At 45.4% G+C, this 17,332-nt stretch overlaps 1 protein-coding gene across 4 annotated transcripts in view; it reads right to left on the bottom strand.

Annotated features, from left to right (window-relative positions):
- Nucleotides 1-64: 64 nt before the first annotated feature.
- LOC6537812 overlaps nucleotides 65-17,332 on the bottom strand; it is a 29,216-nt gene continuing 11,948 nt past the window's right edge. Inside the window, exons 1-7 of one of the 4 annotated variants that reach the window (XM_015193041.3) lie at nucleotides 12,096-12,507; nucleotides 8,753-9,731; nucleotides 5,604-7,136; nucleotides 5,353-5,542; nucleotides 2,117-4,633; nucleotides 1,502-1,846; nucleotides 65-1,435 (exon numbers count right to left, since the gene is read on the bottom strand). In XM_015193041.3, the coding sequence (XP_015048527.1) occupies nucleotides 1,414-1,435; nucleotides 1,502-1,846; nucleotides 2,117-4,633; nucleotides 5,353-5,542; nucleotides 5,604-7,136; nucleotides 8,753-9,401 (5,256 nt within the window). In that variant the 5' untranslated portion in view covers nucleotides 9,402-9,731; nucleotides 12,096-12,507 and the 3' untranslated portion in view covers nucleotides 65-1,413. Of the gene's footprint in view, nucleotides 1,436-1,501; nucleotides 1,847-2,116; nucleotides 4,634-5,352; nucleotides 5,543-5,603; nucleotides 7,137-8,752; nucleotides 9,732-12,095; nucleotides 12,508-17,332 lie in introns of those variants that run through there. The other 3 variants (XM_015193042.3, XM_002098317.4, XM_015193043.3) reach the window with 3 other exon arrangements.

Here is a 17,332-nt window from a genome sequence, read left to right as displayed (position 1 = left end):
ATACAGTTTCAGACGTACTGTTCGTGACTACCAATGCCATTTCGAAATGAAAAAACTCAATTGATTTTATTTTCATAATACTTTTTGCTTGTTTATTAATATTTTTATTGATTTTGTATTTTTATACATTTTTTACTTTTCGTTTTAATACATAATATACTCCCGCATATCCATTTGGTGATAAATTCTCCCGCAAATCTATAATATGTGTTTCGTCCGCTTGTACATAATACAATTAGAGTAGCTATACAATTAAAGATAGAAAAGTGTTTGACTTAAGGCGTACAAACTAAACGATGTCTTCCAGCAGTTAAATAACCAATTAACGTTATGTCATAGACAGATGGATATTATTAAATAGATACAAATAAAATAGTTAGATTAATAGTAGGTATAGCTGGAAACATATATCGTACAATTGAAATCACTTTTTGAGCCTGGGCTCAACAGCATAAGCTCGTTACAAACGAAATGAAAATTGCCGCATAAAATGCAAAACAAAACCAGATCTTGCGAGTAAAAACCAAATCAAAAACTGCAAAGCATTCAGTAATGAATTAAAGGCCATTTGGAAATTTCTTTCCTTGATTTTCTCCATTTTTGTTTTCTTCAGGATCAGCATGAGCATGGAAATAGCAACGAATAAGATTTATTCTAATGCACCCGGGGCGTAATATCGATTGGATCCGCTCTTGAGCTCTTCAATTATTGTATTTGGGTATCCAATATATCTGGCATTTCGGCCCAGCTTGGTATGATCCAAGTAACTTTTGTATTGTTTGCTGCTCGAGTATTGACAGTATATGCCTTTTTGCATTGGGTATAGAAAATATTTTATACACATCATATTTATCATGTTTCCTGTGGGTAGCAAAGTCATCTTTGTCATTTCATTTCGAATAGGTTTGTGGAAAAGCGAGTCTACGCGTACATATATATATATCGTCTTGTGTGTGTATATACATCAAAATATTTGTTTCATTTACGCGTACTTGGCATATGTATAGATTTCATTATGTATACTTTGTAAAAAAAGAAAATTTAGCTACTTCCTGTCGCAGACGTCGCTGCTCTACCGCAAATAAGGACAACAAAATCAATCAAAGATACCAGCACATCTCGCTATCAGTTCTCGCTCCGATCCAATCTTTTCGATCTGATCAAACCATCTCCCATCTAAATATCACTTTCCGGGCCAATAGTAACTAAGCAATCGAGCCGCACACAAAGCCTTAGTCTAGAATTTTACAATGTTGCATTGTTTCTTGTTGTTGAATATGTTTTGTTTGCTTTTTGCTGCGTTTTTTTTCTTCAATGGATTGTTTTTTTTGTTTTTTTTTTTGGGTGTGGTGTTGTCTGTTGTCTGCCGCTGACTATTTGGGATGACTTGGACGCTTGGACTCGTGTGGACGCTCAACGCACTCGCGAGGTGGGTCTGCAAGACAACATGGGTATTAGCAACAGTTTTGCGATCATCTGAATCATCATCAACATCACTTACCTGGGCGACTGGGCAACCGGCTGGCGTTTGGGCGTATTTGGCGCCGTGATCGCCACTCGATTGGTGGGCGTGCGTGCCCTGGCCGAAGTGGGTGTTGCGGATGTGGGCGTGGTCGCGCCGGCCAGACTGTAACGCTTCGGCTGCACCATCCTGCTGGGCGATCGAGTGCTGACCTTGGCTCCGCCGGCTGCTTCCTGGGCGCTGGTCAGTCTGCTAGGGCGGGGGGAGGAGGTAAAGAGACCGGGTTTGTTGTGGCTTTTAGTGACAGTCTTGGGATTGTCCGGCCGAGCCGGTGAGGGCGTGGCCAAAACGGGGGCAGTACGTGACGAGGTGGGCGTGGAACTTCTGAGCATCAGGCCCACAAACGAAATCAACATCATGCAAAATAATAATTTTGACGCAGGAATTTGTTTGGTTTGATTTGCCAAAAATGAAAAGAAATAAATTTTGGAAACATAACATACATAAATGGTTCAAAACAATTAATTTTGAATGTTCGCTAGAGGACGTGCAAGTCGGTAGCATTTAAATTAAATTATAATCTTTTTGGTTTAAGAATACTCCACCGACTTGCACTTCATAGTGTAAGATGTGTGTGTTTTGAGAATTACTGACCTGCCCGCTGGGTAGCTAACAGGCCTTGGAATCCTTGATCTTGGCGCCGAGTTGGAGCCAGTGGAAGTGGCCGAGGTGGGCGTGGAGCCGCCGCTCTTGGTGGCCGCCTCGCTGGCCAGCTCCTTGAGCATACTCGAGTCCTTGCTCATGAGCTCCCACTGGATTTGCAGGCGCTTGAAGCGATTGCTTTCGATCTTGCGCTGCTCCAGCACATCCACGGTATCGCGCTTCACTGCGCCCATGGAGATGTTGGGCGAATTGGGTGGCGTGGCGAAGCGTTTGGCATGCTGCTGCAGTCCGGCCGCCACGCCCTCATCATTGAATGACACCTTCTTCTGCTGACTGAGCACACGGCTCACCTCCTTTTTCAGGGCAGCAGCATCGTAGGTCACCTGCTCGCCGGAAGACTCTAGAATCGATGCGATCTCCGCGTAGTACTTGAGCTCAGAACGCGGCAAGGAGGCCAGGAAGCTCTCAGCCCGAGCCCTGGCATCCAGATCCTTGCGTGAAAGTCTCTGCTTCACCGGCTGCGCTGGCTGGCTGTGCTCCTCCTCCTCAAAGACATCGGCCAGTTCGTCGGTGGAACCCAAGCCATAGTTGTTCGGTGGCTCCTGCAAACTGCGCCGCTTCTCCAGCTTGGTCAGCTTCTGCGTCTGCTGTGCCTCGATCATGGAATTGCGCTTGGAGCGCGCCTGTGCGGAGTGTGCCTTGCGCAGAATGCTTCGAGGCATGGGTTGCGGCGGGGTTTGAGTTAACTGACTACCGGGACTGGTTTCCACGCCCGAATCCATGCGCTGCTGATCGTACTGGTACACATACATCTGCTTCAGCGGATCCACGTCCAACTCCGAGTCGGTAAGCAGCGTGGATGAGCCGCGATAGCCGGAGCTGGGCGGCTGACTGGATCCCGAGCTGGATGCCTCGTCCATGTGGGTCTGCTGGCCCTGGAAGTACTTGGCACAGTCGCAGATGTGCGTGCGATTTCGGCGCAGCGGCGGCGACATACAGAAAAGTGGGCGCTGTGATAGCTCCGCATCCAGTTGCCGCACCATCTGCTTCACTTCCGGAATGTGCTGCAACCGACGGCGGTATTCCGTCGGCAGCAAGGTGGCCAGCGACTGCCAGTCGGCAACGTGCTTGTAGTCCAGCGTCTTGAGGATTTCATCATCGCTCACGCTCTGGCTGCTGTTGCGCTGCTTCTTTAGAGATCCTGAGCTGCTGGTACTTCCAGTCGCCCCATCCATCGTCATCTTGTAGTTGAAGGGTGAGAAGATCACGTCTGTGCTGGCATTAGTCTTAACGAATCCCAAATCGGGCAGGGCATAGTTTGGATAGATCACGTAAATGGGCGCCTGTCGCTCCTCGCCCAAGTTATTCAATTTCTCGAGGAAGGAGGGCGGCACACAGCGATAGCGTTCGCTCAGGCTGCTCCTGGTGGTGCTCAGTGATCCGCAGGAGGTCTGCATGGAGCGCGTAATCATTTCGGAGCTGGAGGCACACGACAACGGTCGCGTACTGGTTCCGCAACCCGCTTCCGACCGCCGGGGCACCTGGGTAAGCTGCTCCGAGCTGGCCTCCGAGGACATTTGACTGCCAGTGGAAACCTGAGCAGCCAGTTGGTATAGTTGTGGATTCCTTAGTGGCATACTGCGACGACGATGTGCTGGTGAATTGGTCGCAGTTAACGATCCCGTGGAACTGGAGGTGGCGACATCATCATAGAACACTGCCTCGGAACGGGCCCGCAACTGACGTCTGGGTGTCTCCGTTTCCGGGTAGTGTTCCTCCTCGTCATGCCGACTAACTGCCGATCCCTTGCCCGAGTCGTTCATACTCTTCTTGCGAAGTCGCTGCTCCAAGGAGCCACTACTGGAGCTGGCCGCATCGCTGGACGGCCAACAGCCAGAGGAGACATCCATGCAGGTGTGCGCACTGGCCTGGGCACCCAAATCCTCCTGACCGCCACTGCTGTTGCTGCTCTTCTGCTTGATGAACAGCTTGACTAGATTGAAGGCTGGCGGATTGGAGGAGTTGCCCGAGGAGGCGGAGCCGGAAATGTGAAAATTCTGGCTCTCCTGCGAGCAACTGCAGCGATGCTTGTGGCGATGATGGTGCGAGTGGTGATGCTGCTGTTGTGGCTGCTGTGATGTGGGTGTGATCTGTTCGATGGGCAACTGCTGATCCGCCTGTTGCTGCAGTCGCTCCGAAATCGACACACTAATGGATATGGGCATCTGGCACATGGGCAGCAGATTCCTGGACCTCGATTTGCCCGCCTCCATGGTAGAGGTGCTGATCGCCTGCGAGACGTTCAGTGGAACCGCCTGTGGTCCATGCTCCTCCGGCCCCTGCTCCTTGAGGCAACTGCCCGCCATGGCTTCCTCGTTCTGCAGATTGGGCAGACTGCTGCTCTTCCGCACGGTGCACTGTGGTAGGTGTCTGGTTATGGTGATGGTCTCCGTGTTATTGTTCCCCGAGGGATACCTGCGTGCGGGCGAAACAAGGAATAACGAGCGTCTTTACCACAACAGACACGTCGAGCATTTGGGATTACAATTTTGTTGGCGGAAGGTTTTCTTTTTCTAGATTTTTGGTTAGGTAGGAAGCGGTTGGTTGTGAGGTTTTCGGATTGGTTGCTGCCACGGTTTATGACTTCTTTACCTGCTGGCGTCTGTCCTGGGTTTATTTGCATAATATTTTCGGGTTTTCTATTATCCTGGCTAATCGTTTTGTGAATGAGTTATGCGGGCTAAACCCGTAATTGCCCATTTTCAGGGATTAACTTGCTACCCGAAAGCAAAAGCCCTTGAAGGTTAGCATATGGAATACACGGCGTGGAATATACGCCAAAAAGACCCAGTTCCCATTTGAAATTACCCCCCGAACGAAGTGTTCGTTCCATACGTTAATATATGCCAGCCGGCAGGCAAATGGAACTAAATTGAATTCAATTGAAATGACCCCACACGATTGTTGCAATGAGAGCAGCCTGCAAGGAAGGGGGAAATGTGTGACATCCGCCGGTCTTGATGATGACGTTTGGCATTCACAAGCTGGACTTCTAGTTATCTCACATTTAGTTCAGTTTATCTTGATCAATAGAACGCTGTCTCCGAGAACATATGGCGTAATATTTACGTAGTGACTTAAACACTGGAAAACTACGCGGGCAACAACCAATCCTCTGGATAATTTGCGAATCTGGTGCGGCATGTGTTGTTCTGTATTGAACCTACCGCTGTAGCTTGGCCGCCGATGAAGTCGCTGCCTGTCCCTTGGGCGACATGGGACAGAGTGGCTGGAAAGCCTGGGCCGAACGCGACATGGATACCTCCAGGGCTTTGTTGCGCTTCACTATGTCCTCCAGATTGCTGTGCAAGTTGATGCAGTTCTGTTTGTTCCTGGCGGCAATGTCACTGGGATCCGCTATAAAACGAAGGTTGAATATATTAGTTTCGATTGGCACTTGAGCACTTGCATTACTCACCATAGAAACTATCATCGGAGTAGAGCACACTGCCCTCGAAGGCGATCGTGTAGTTGTCCTTGTTGCAAGTGAGTATAATCTCCCCGTCGTCCGGATAGGCGTCCATGTCCAGGGAATCCACAGAGATGTGCGACTCCCTCACCGGCGAAAAGAGCAACTCCGACTTGCAGAAGGAGTTGTCGATCAGTTCGTTTGTGGAGGTAGTCGACGTCTGGGACATGTTGTGCTGCAACATATTGCTGTGGTGCAACACCTGTTGCTGTTGCAGCTGCTGCTGCTGCTGTTGCTGCTGCTGCTGTTGCTGCTGCTGAAGCAGCAACGATTGCTGAAGACGACTGTTTGCACCGCCCAAGCTCTTGCAATAGGCGGGCAGCTGCGAGAGCAGGGAATGTATGTCCTCCGCCCGGAAACTCTCCATGTCCACCTCGGCCAAATTGGCGTCCAGATTCTTGGCCAGATCCTCATAGTAGATCAGATCACCCATCGCATTGTACGAGGCCGAGAGGGAACTCAATACGCTGCGCTGCATTCCGCCGCAGCCATCTCGGTAGCCGTAGTCCAGGAACCACTGGTAATCGGAATTGTCGTGAGTAAAGTCGTGCGACGAGGCCAACGAGCAGTTGAGATTGTTGCCACCGCCATTAGTAGTTTCCCGCATCCCGCCACCAACGCCACCACCACCACCACAAAGCATCCCACCTACCCCAAGTTGTTGCTGCTGCTGTTGTTGCAACTGCAACTGCTGCTCGCTGCTGCGACCTCCTGGCGTGGTTGCATTGCTATTATAATCCGATTCCGGCGTGGCTGCCATCTTGCCCAGTGCAAAGTTATTGTTGCCCTGATGCTTCCTGGAGTTGTCGTTGTCGCAGTAGAGCAGACCACTGGAGTCCTCGCCAAACAGGAGACTGTCGCTGGGCGTGATGATGCTGCTGCTCACCTGCTCATTCAGGATGATGCTGCGCAACGCGTTGTTATACCGATCCAAGTTGCTCAGCACAATGGCCACATTCTGCTTGAGACTCTCCTCGCTCAGTTCCTCCGCAGCCAGATCCTCCTCCACATCGCTGCCGCCCAGCGATTGCAGTTGCTGCTGCTGGCACTGCTGCAGATGTTGCTGCTGCAACAGGCGATCGGTCAGCTGCTGCTGCTGGTACCGCTTCCCAATCGTCGCCTGTGCCGTGTTGCTGAATGGCGAATGGGACTGGCTGGGACTGTTCAGCGGATTGCGGTAGCTGAGCGGGGAATGTGGCGATGATCCGGGCAGAATGTGGGCAGCCGTGTTGTTGCCGTTGTTTAGCTGGCTGAAGGGCAAGGTCTGCTGAAACTTATGTGGACGCTGATGCTGCTGCTGTTGCTGCTGCTGTTGGGCCAATCGTTGAAGCAGATGTGGATGAGAGTTGGGATTGGATGGAGTGAATGCTTGCTGATGGATGGGTGAGTTCTGATGCGGCTTCTGCTGAGATGCGGTGAAATGCGGTTTGCTGTGATCGTTGTTTGTTGAGAATTCTGTCATGCCACGTCGAATTTTTGTGCCTGCAAGCAGAAGAAGCAATTGTACACATGAATAACTAATCTCATATCATAGACTTAATATACTTAAAGTGTTCTAATACTGCTGATTAAACTACCTGCTCGATAATCCCACCGAGGGTCGCACACAATGTTAATTGTCTAATCAGCATTGACACTGAACTTGCCACAATTAAGATGCCGCAGCACCGGGGCGACAAGCAACTCCGGCTAATGATCTATCCCCATTTCCATTTCCATTTGCACTCTCCCACTATCCACTCTCTAATGGACATTAGCGTGCCGCACACATTTCGGAGCAGTAAAAACCTGACTGACGCAGGCGCCCATCTATTGTTGGCATGTTTCAATTAATTTTTACGATGCCAACTCCCCCTTCTCTGTAGCAAATAAGGATGACGATGACACTATTCGGGTGACAGACTCGCGACTCCCTCTATGCCAGCAAAACAAAAAGCTGTAAAAATTATTTTTATACGCCTAAGAGATTTTTACGAGTCAACACCCATGGATCGCTATGTCCTATGTCCCCCCATCGTCATCACTAAAAAGTTCAATTGGAAAATGTGACATTTTCCCATCTTGCCGGGCCAGGCAACACATCTTCATGCAACATGCAACGGCCGCCAGCGGCAATTAAAGGTTAAACTTGATGGTATTGCATGTCTCAAGGCGGTAATTCAGTAGTTCAGCGCCTAGAAAAACCTTCTCCTTTGCCGCATTGCTATCGATTGCAGTTGCTGGTTACTTTCTTATGCAATTCCTGTTATGGTATCGCACACAGAATTTAAATTTAAAATTAACTCCGCGCATAAACAAATCAGGAAAAATCTAGGAGAAGGAAAGGGGGAGTGCAGCGAGTTGGGGAACCTCCCAGAAAGTGCAGACACAAGAGATTATAGTTTTCAAATACAATCTCCCCCAAACTCAGCGAACTTTTCCTACAGCCGACAAGTGGCAAAGCACATGTTTTTCCCGCCCAGCCATCTTTCAACCTCCCCCAACCCAACAAAACAGAAATATGAAATGGAAAGCCATTTCATATTTGGGCCAGCGCGAGATTACGGACAAATAAAAATATTTTTTAATGCATTTTGTGTGTAGATACGGACTGCATTCATCAGTCCACAGTCGGTGGGGTGGTCCGCTCCAGCATCGGAGCATTGGAGCAGTGGAGAAGTGAAGCCGGAGGAGGGCCAGTGACTTATGGCGACTGCTGGCCTCTCGGAGCTCAATTAAAGTTAATTGAAATTACAAAAGCCCGTCTCGAGATGCTCAAGAGGTTCAGAGGCTGAGAAAGAAGCTTTAATCCACAACAACAACAGCTAAATGTGGTTTCATTTAATTGCTAATTAATGTGATGCCCAGCAAGGAAGCAATGATAGCCATAATAATTAGATTGTCTAAAAAGAATGCCTGCATACCTCTTATATATGACAAGATATACTTATGTTTTTGATAAACTATGTTTTTTGGTAAAATTCCATCCATCTTAACTTGTTTGCTTACAGCTTCTTAACGAGCTTTCAGTTGTTTGCAGCTACGTTCAAACTTTCCTTATATCTTAGTTACTAAATGAATTGGATTTGATTTAAAGATAAGACTTATCAAGTGCGCACCTTGGCCCAAAACTCTGCCATTGTTTCGCTGGTTAATGCTGTTGTTCAGATAGTTGTTCAAAAAGTCATTGTCATTGTTGCTGTTGTGGTCCACATATAGCTGCTGCTGTTGCTGCAGCTGATGCAGTTGTTGCTGCTGCAGTCGCTGCTGCCGCAAATACTGTTGATTGCAGGTGAGAGCCGCCGTTGTAGTTTTTTCTGTTGCCGCTGCCGGAGGCGAGGGCACGCCCTGTTGCAGCAGTTGCTGTTGCAGGCGTCGTCGCTGCAGCAACTGCTGCTGCAACAGTTGCAACTGCTGCTGCTGCATGCGCTGGTAGAAGCGTATCTGCTCCAATTGCTGCGGACTAACGCCAATGTTGCCGGGTTTCGTGTGCCGCTGATGTTGCAGCTGCTGCGGCACATAGTAGTTCTCCTTGGAGGAGCTGTTGCTGTCGCAGCCACTGCTGGTGCTGCTGCTGTTGCTGTTGCTGGTGGCACCATTGTGGACATGTTGCCAGCAGGCCGTGTGGTTGCCATTGGCATCGCTGTGTGCTGGATTGCTGTGGCCGCCGGTGTGGTGGGTGCAATCGATTCCGGCCCTGGAGCAGGCGGGACAGCGTTTGGAAATGTCTACGAATCTCATGATGAAGGCGAGCAGCAGCAACAACATCTAGTTGTTGCACGCGTATGTTGTATGTTGCTGCCGGTTTATTTTTGGCCAGTCCGCTGCGGACCAACGCTGCGATGTTGCCAAGATGCCGATGTTCTTCTTGGCTGTGTCTCTGCTTCACTTTTGCTGTATTTTTAGTTATTGGCTCGGTTTTTTTTTGGTTTTTAAGCGATTCAACTCCATTGATTGGTTGCACATTTTGTTTGGATTTTTTCCCGGTTTTCCCTTCGATTTTTGTTTTCTATGCTGCACTTTTCATTTTGATTTCTTCGTAGTCTTTTGATGCTATTTATACATGTTGTTATGCTTGATGCGTAAGTTTTCTCTTCTCTATACGACACATGGACCAAGTTTTATATATAAAAATAACACCGAATTTGTGACTGTGCATGTGTATGCTACACTGTTCAGCGCACAAAAAGTTTTTGTGTCTGTTGATATGTTGTCGGTGTGAGAAGCATATAAAAATAATTTACGAGTTTTCTGCAGTCGGTTTTCGGGACTTTTATGTTTTCTTCTCTTTTTTTCTACTAAACTTTAATGCGGAGTTTCGACGAAAAATGTCTAAAATTATCCCACGAAACTAACAATGTGGCATAAACAAAAGCTGTGTGTTGCCACCGGCGATTTATGCCCCTGCGGCTTTGGGCCAAACCCGAAATGCAATTCCTCTGCCTTTCCAAGCGCGCAAATTAACTGCATTCGGGCCTCGTTAGCAAAAGCGTTAGCAGCAAAGCCACCAAAACACTCAAGGCGCCTAATTTATGGCCTCCAATTTCCGACACAAAAAACGGAAATGGCCACAAATCCTTGCTGAACAGGGCTTTTGCCTTGAAGCCTTAAAGCTTTTGGCCAGGCTCGCCGCCGCAGGTGGCTAAATTTAAAATCGCTGGCCGCAAAAGAAACTTAGCCAAGTTCATTAATATTAACTTGTCGTCCGACTTTTTGGCGAGCATGTGTCATAATGTTTGCTATTGAAATCTATCTAGAGCGCACATGAGCTTGCCAAAAAGAACCACCAGGTGCTTGGCATAATGAGATTATGCGACTATAGAAGATATATCTGCATACTTGATGCCTGACATCAGCAAAAGATACAATATCTTTATATATTGCTGGGGGAATTGCAACTAAATAGCAATTGCAATCGCCCAAATTGCATGAGCAAATGCAGAAAATATAAAACCAGTTTTTTTCTAGTGTAAAAAGGCAGACAAAGGATCGCAAAATGGCCACCCACCACCGGGGAAAGCGTCGTGCAGGAAAAGGAAACCCTCAGGACTGCGTTTCAATATCGAGAAAGGGAAAGTCTGAGCAGCGGCAGCAAATTGCCACCGAGGAGTGCTCAGGCGCACCAAGGACCTGGCTCGGAAAATGCCAAACTCGCTTGCCGCATCTGGCAAACGGCCAGAAAAAATACATAGGAACCAACCAACACACTTTGCCACAAGGAGGTGGCACGCACAAGTATATCGAGTATACGAATATACGTATATATGTTGGACAAGAAAAAGTGCTCTCGCATTGAGGCGGCATTTAAGCAGCTTCGATAAACATGGTGGCAAGTTGTCCATGGCCACGCTCCAGCTGCCTTGTATTTGCCAACAGCCATGAAGTTCTTGAAATCATAAACATAATGCTTTTCGGAACGAACGAAGCGACCAACAAACGAACGATTGAAAGAAAGAAGCCGACGCACTGCGAAAATAATGTGAAAATTGCAGATGCATTTCGATTTCGCACGCAACTCATTTGGATTTCTCTTTGCACCTTGCAATTTTCTGCGGCCCGTGGGGCAAAAATAAACAGCGCATGTTGCCGCTGCGAAAGTACAGTTTTTTCCATCCAGTTGCAGCCGCAAGGTGTATCCCCCACCAGGTTCAATCACATTTTGAACTCCACCAAAGTGTTTGTTTAGGTGTTGGCATTGCGGAAAAGTTATGGGGAATTATGTGGAAAATTACACATTACATTGGCCTTTAAAATGGCCAATTGAAATCTACAAAAGTTTGATAGTGTTCTCTATGAATTCAAACTTGGTTTCCTATAGACAGTTTCAAACCCTTTATACTGCCGCATAGCAAGCCCTCTTTTATAAACACACGTACATATACAATGTATTTTCCTCATTGTTCTAGAGAAGGCGAGCATTTTAGTTTAGTTCAACGCACTTGTTGGCCTACATTGCGCCTAGAAAATGGCAGCGGGAAAACTCTTTTGGCGGAGTACGCCATGCCCGCCAATTAAATGAGGCAGCCCAAGAAAAAGAAAATGTATCTGCAGATGGGCAGATGGGGATGCAGTTACAGATACAGATACATTGTCGATGTTGCTGCTATTTTGTGTGCCGATTGTAATTACGAAATCATCAAACGCATGTGTGCATATCGACGCGGAAGTCTTTTAGTTTGGCGAAAAGGTCAAAGCTATTTGTGAAGCTGGCTAAAAACAGATGCAGATACAGTTGCCACTCTGGCAGGCAAATCGGTTTTATCAGCGCATTGCAAATCGCTTTGATTTGGCTTCAAATCAACACTTTTGGCATGTCCAACTATTTTTAGTTGATAAGATAAGCCTTAAAGCTGCTAGAAATGCAACTGACAACCTGATAACCGATTAGATACAGGCGCCGACTGCGGATGATCTCATTTCCTACTGCAGAAAACTCGTAAATAATTGTTGTCATTACTTTACCCCAAAAAATCGGATTGCGTATTAGATAATCCCAAACAGTTCGTTGTCAAAGAGAACTTTTGGTTCCTTTGTTCGTATCAGACATTTAAGAAAGTACACAAACACACACAATCTTCTTGGCTACCGACGATGCACTCAAGATGGCCAATCTAACGAGTATCTTTGAGATAATTCTGTGGGGCTTGGCCCACGCACAATTAAAGCCCTTTAAGTGATTCCGCTTTGATTGGGCTGCTGCGTCACACAAAGTATCTATGAGTTTATTATTCACACCAGACGAACGGAACGACGAACGGAACGACGAAATGCGTAAACAAATCAAGCGAAATGTGAAACGAAAAATAAGAAATACATATATAGAAGATATATGTATGGAAAATAATCAAGGCTTTCACAACCGACACGCTCCGCACATTTTCACAGTTGCACCAGCCCAAGGAGACTGACTGAAAATGAAAATACGCGAGCGGCCACGACAATCTGAAATCCGAAAAAAAAAAGAGGCGAAGCGACGGCTACAAAGCGACGCGGCCTCTGTGTGTGTGGCTGTGTGCGTGTGAGAGTATCTGTGAGAGGGCACCTCCCAGTGTAAGTATCTTCGGGGTGTATCCGAGTCCCCGAGTCCGAGTGAACAGAATGAAAAGCGCCCGAAAACGCACGAAGTACAACAGCGCACGGCACATTATACAATGTGGTGCATCGCCGAAGTTAACCCCAAAATCAAGAAACATGTAGCATGGAGTCCAGCGAAAAGTGAAATCGAGAGCGGCAACTTCGTGGATACGGCTAATGGCACCATCTGTGGCGCTGCAAGTGCAACCCTTTGGATACCATGGCATTGCAAACGTTACAGGAGTTCAGCATCCATGGGTTATTGTAGGGTATCTAATAGATATAAAGATAAATACATTCTAGAGGAACAAAGGAAGTAGCTACTTCTATTGGAATTAGAAATTGGAAATTTCCCTAAAACAAAGCCATTCATATTACTGTTCTATGAACTACATTTAGCATGAATATTTCATATAAAATATGAAACTTATTTCACCTGACTGTCACTTTATTATAAAATCAAAATATGAATTTATATTATTATTGTCTGATGTCTAAGTCTGATCACAATCTCCCATAAGAGAACTGAATACAATACCCGTTCAAATAGCAAATTATAAATAAATTTAATCTCTAGTAAAATCTAAACTAATTATACAAACAAGTAGTCTGTAACAAGTCATCGTTATTGATTATTGAAATTAATTTTTATTTGCTTTTCATAGTTTAAAATAAATATGGAACGTCGTATTCGTTTTTAACTTTCAATTCATCGATCATTTTAGCTTGTCACAGTTAAGATCCCCTTAGATATAAAACAATTTCTAAATTACTAAAAACTATTTGTAATATTTGTATCTTCAGTCGAATAAATCACAGCGATAAGCGCGGACCGACCATCTGGAAAGTAAATCAACTGCAGATTTTGATTTATCTCCGCGACTAATGAAGCTGTTCAAGTGGGAAGCCAAGTGCCCACTTGGTCCGTCCACACAAACATCCCTCCTCCACTGCCATGGTGGTAAATAGAGCCCGAAGAGCCCAAAGAGCCTGAAGACGCCTCTTCCGGCAGGATGAAGATCGAGTTCCCCGGCACGGCGCATGTGCACGTGCTGCAAGCAAAGCAAACAGCACATCCCTCTTTGAAATTCAACACCGAACATAAAATTATATCACAGAAGCAAAGTTCGAGGGGGGTTCAAAGGACGGGGGCGATGCACAAGTGCTCATTAACAATTACAAACATGCGATCAGTCAGTGGAGCGCACCAAATTTTCCAATAAAAGCATTATAAATGCGCATAGATTTCCCCCACGAGATTCGAATGGGCGACAAAGGCAGTGCATGAATGAGTTGAATACATTAAGTAATCATCGGCATTCCCAGCACAAACACCCTGTAAATGTGTAGTATATACTCGTATATACATACATATACCCCCTATCTATTATCAGCTGTTTTGGTGTACTGCTGATTAAATCAACCTCAAACAAACGGGGAATGCTAAAAAAGATATACATAAAGATCGCTTTCAATGAACAGCAATTGGCTTGTTTACATGCAGATACGAAAAAGTATATATACAAACGCAAAACTTGTCGCTTTTCTTCTTTTTTTGTTTTTTGTACTACTTCTGCTACTTTTATTTGTCAATTAATTATTGTCGGCTTCAAAAGATCAGCGGATGCCATAAGTCGTGGGTGTGGAAAGCGGAGAGCAGCAGGTCGTGATCATAATCCATAAATTAAAATACCAGACACAGCAGCCCGATCGCAAAAAAGAGAGAATTATAAATGATCTACAGCGGATGAAAGTAAGACTGAATGGCATACTTTTAGGTGGATTTCAGAATTTCCCTACCATATCGATGGTTTGGTTTCAGTTTTAATTGAATTTAGCTGTTTTTCCACAGTTGCAGCCATGACTCATCCGCCGATTTCCAAAGTCAGGCATGACAAATCCATTTGCCCCCAACTGCCGATCCAATTGTGGCCCTCGCCAAATTAGCATGGAACAATCCACCCTCGAATATAGCACATAGTATAGCATAGTAGTATAGTATAGTATATATACATCTTTATATATCTTTTGTGCATTGCTTGACCTCCCGCATGAGCGTGTTTTAATGGGCTTGCACAAAAATAAGTTGCCAAAGTAAACAAAAGTGCAGCTCCGCTTTCCTTGCGGTGGGTCCATCGCCTCCAAGACTGGATGAGCCGAGTTGGAATGGGATGTGATGTGGGATGTGGCTCCCCAACACGGGGCTGCACTTTGCTCCCGGCTAAGGGTCATCATCCCATCCTAAACCATCCCAATCCCATCCCATGCTGCGCGAAAATTGCTGCGCACAACCTGCGACGCAAAAAAGAGAAATCCTTGATGAGGAAGCCATCCACTTTAAATGCCAAGTAAAGTAGTAGTCGCTTTCTGGCGTCTAAATGCTTCATACTTTGGAAATTAAAGCATTATGTTAATTAATTTAAAAAAAAAAAAGCATTGCTCAAAAAAACGTTTAACTTACAGTCGGTTTGTTTATATAAAAACATTTCACCACAGCTTATTAGTTACTGAGCCCCACTAAATGATAATAAAGCTAAGTGCTTAGTAATAATTAGACTGATTTAGTTCTAGAAGTGTGGAAGAAAGTATAATCGGATTTGCGACTAGATCGGTTTTGCTTTTGATCGTTGTTATGTCAGCCAATCATACTAATCCGATAAATGCATTAAATTCGTTAGAATTCAGCTCTCTAAGCTAATAAACTAAAGCATACTTACTGTATATTAGATGAATGAAAATAAAGCATTATTTGAATTATTCAAATCGCGTAACTTGGCTGCAGCGCATATTCAAATTCCGCAGTTTTCACTTCTTGAAGGGAAAGTGTCATGTTACCGATTGCTTTTTCTGATAGATGCCCCAATGCTCATGGTCATTTATCATTCAGCCGTCAGTCAGGGTAGGCAAATATTATAGAAGCATATTTAATGACATATTTAAGTGTCCAAGAGGCCGTAATTATGTCAGTGCCGCGATGACAAATCTCGAAAGATCGCTGCGAAAAAAAAGGGTGCCTGCATTTGGAGCGTCACATGTGGCCAATGGGCTAATTAAAGACTGGCGTCGAAACTGGGGAGTCTTCTCATTGTTTACTCATCCCCGAAGAACAGACTCGAAAGAGGCTCAGTTTTCACCGAGGAAACCAACGAGGGGGAACCTAGCACAAAATTGAGACTTCTACTACGCTAGAAAGCAGATTCGATTGCACAAACCAGCAGGCGAATCACTTCCTAGTTTGACAACAGAGCAGCAGCGGCAACGATATTGAAACATATTGACAATTTCACAATCGGCCGCGAAATGAAATCGAAGCAGATGTTGCAACATGGCTGTGACAACCGCATGGATGAGCTGATGTTCTCCTGCTGGTGTGCTACGATTTTGGACTGGCACTTGCAGACCTCGACAGCAGCCATATGTCAAATGTCAATTTGCTACACATGCAAGCGACTTAACAAAACCGAAAGCATGCCGCACATACATAGTGAGCACACACATATTTCACGTACTCAGAAATGCACGAAAGAAATTGCGTCAAGTGTGGTTTTTCTTGTCATAAAGTGAAAGTCGAACTCATGCGTAATTAGCGCTCCATAAAATGCGGAATAGTCTACTCGCTCCATAAGATAAAACCGATCGATCAAGTCTGAAGTCGCAAGTTTTGAGGAGTCCGCAGACAGGCGACAAAAAACGCAGACAAAACCTACGCAGCCACTCGATGCGTGCAACTATCCAACTTTTTAACTATGCAACTTTTCAACTATCCGGCTATCTAGATATCCAACTATCCACATGTCTTTGCTGCTCGGTTGTCAATAGCGTTTAACGCTTGTCCATGAACAAATTGGTAAATCTTTTCAACGACAAGCTATACAAAACTTCAAAATTTGTGAACAAAAAGTTTGGGCGAATGTTAAATGCTCTTCAGGAAATAATTAAAGGAGGTCTTATTCGAAACTTCATTTAACACTATCATAAACATATTAGAAAGTAAGATATGGGAATGAATTATCGATAAAGGAATGAATAGTGTCAATGTTTGTTTTATTTAACCATTAATAAATTTATCGATGGTCACAAGGTCGGAATAATAAGCGGTCGAATAATATAATTGATTAAACTATATGTGTCATTATAATTACCAATTGCTTTATGGTTACAAATATAAATTAGAGGTCGTGGGTTAACTAATTCCCAAGTCGGTTGCAAACCACATCGAATCAATTAAAGGCCATTCAAATACTCAACACTCAACGTCATTAGGAAAATGCATAAATCTGTCATGGATCTCACTGTCCGATGAACCTGCTCAACTACTATGAACCACTATCTTTCCGTGGGTTTGGCATTGCCTAACGATGTCATTTGCCAATCCACAGATAAGTGGCCAAAACAACACCACCGAGGAGCCTTGAAAATTACGTTAATAAATAACAAAAACATCGAAATTGAATCTCCGTTGCATCGCTGAGTGGATAAGTTGCCTATGTTGCATAACCATCGAGACTGTCAATGTCAGTTTTCTCTGCAGCAAAAGGAAATATGTTTACGAGTATGTGAAAGCTTTTTCCATTATCTATGGGCGAATAGATTTGTTATGCAGATAGACACTTACAATAAAAATT

Source organism: Drosophila yakuba, chromosome 3R (assembly GCF_016746365.2).
Source record: "Drosophila yakuba strain Tai18E2 chromosome 3R, Prin_Dyak_Tai18E2_2.1, whole genome shotgun sequence".
In the NCBI taxonomy this organism is placed as follows: Eukaryota; Metazoa; Arthropoda; class Insecta; order Diptera; family Drosophilidae; genus Drosophila; species Drosophila yakuba.
Note: the sequence above shows the minus strand (reverse complement) of the source record. Positions and strands in the feature narration are given on the sequence as shown.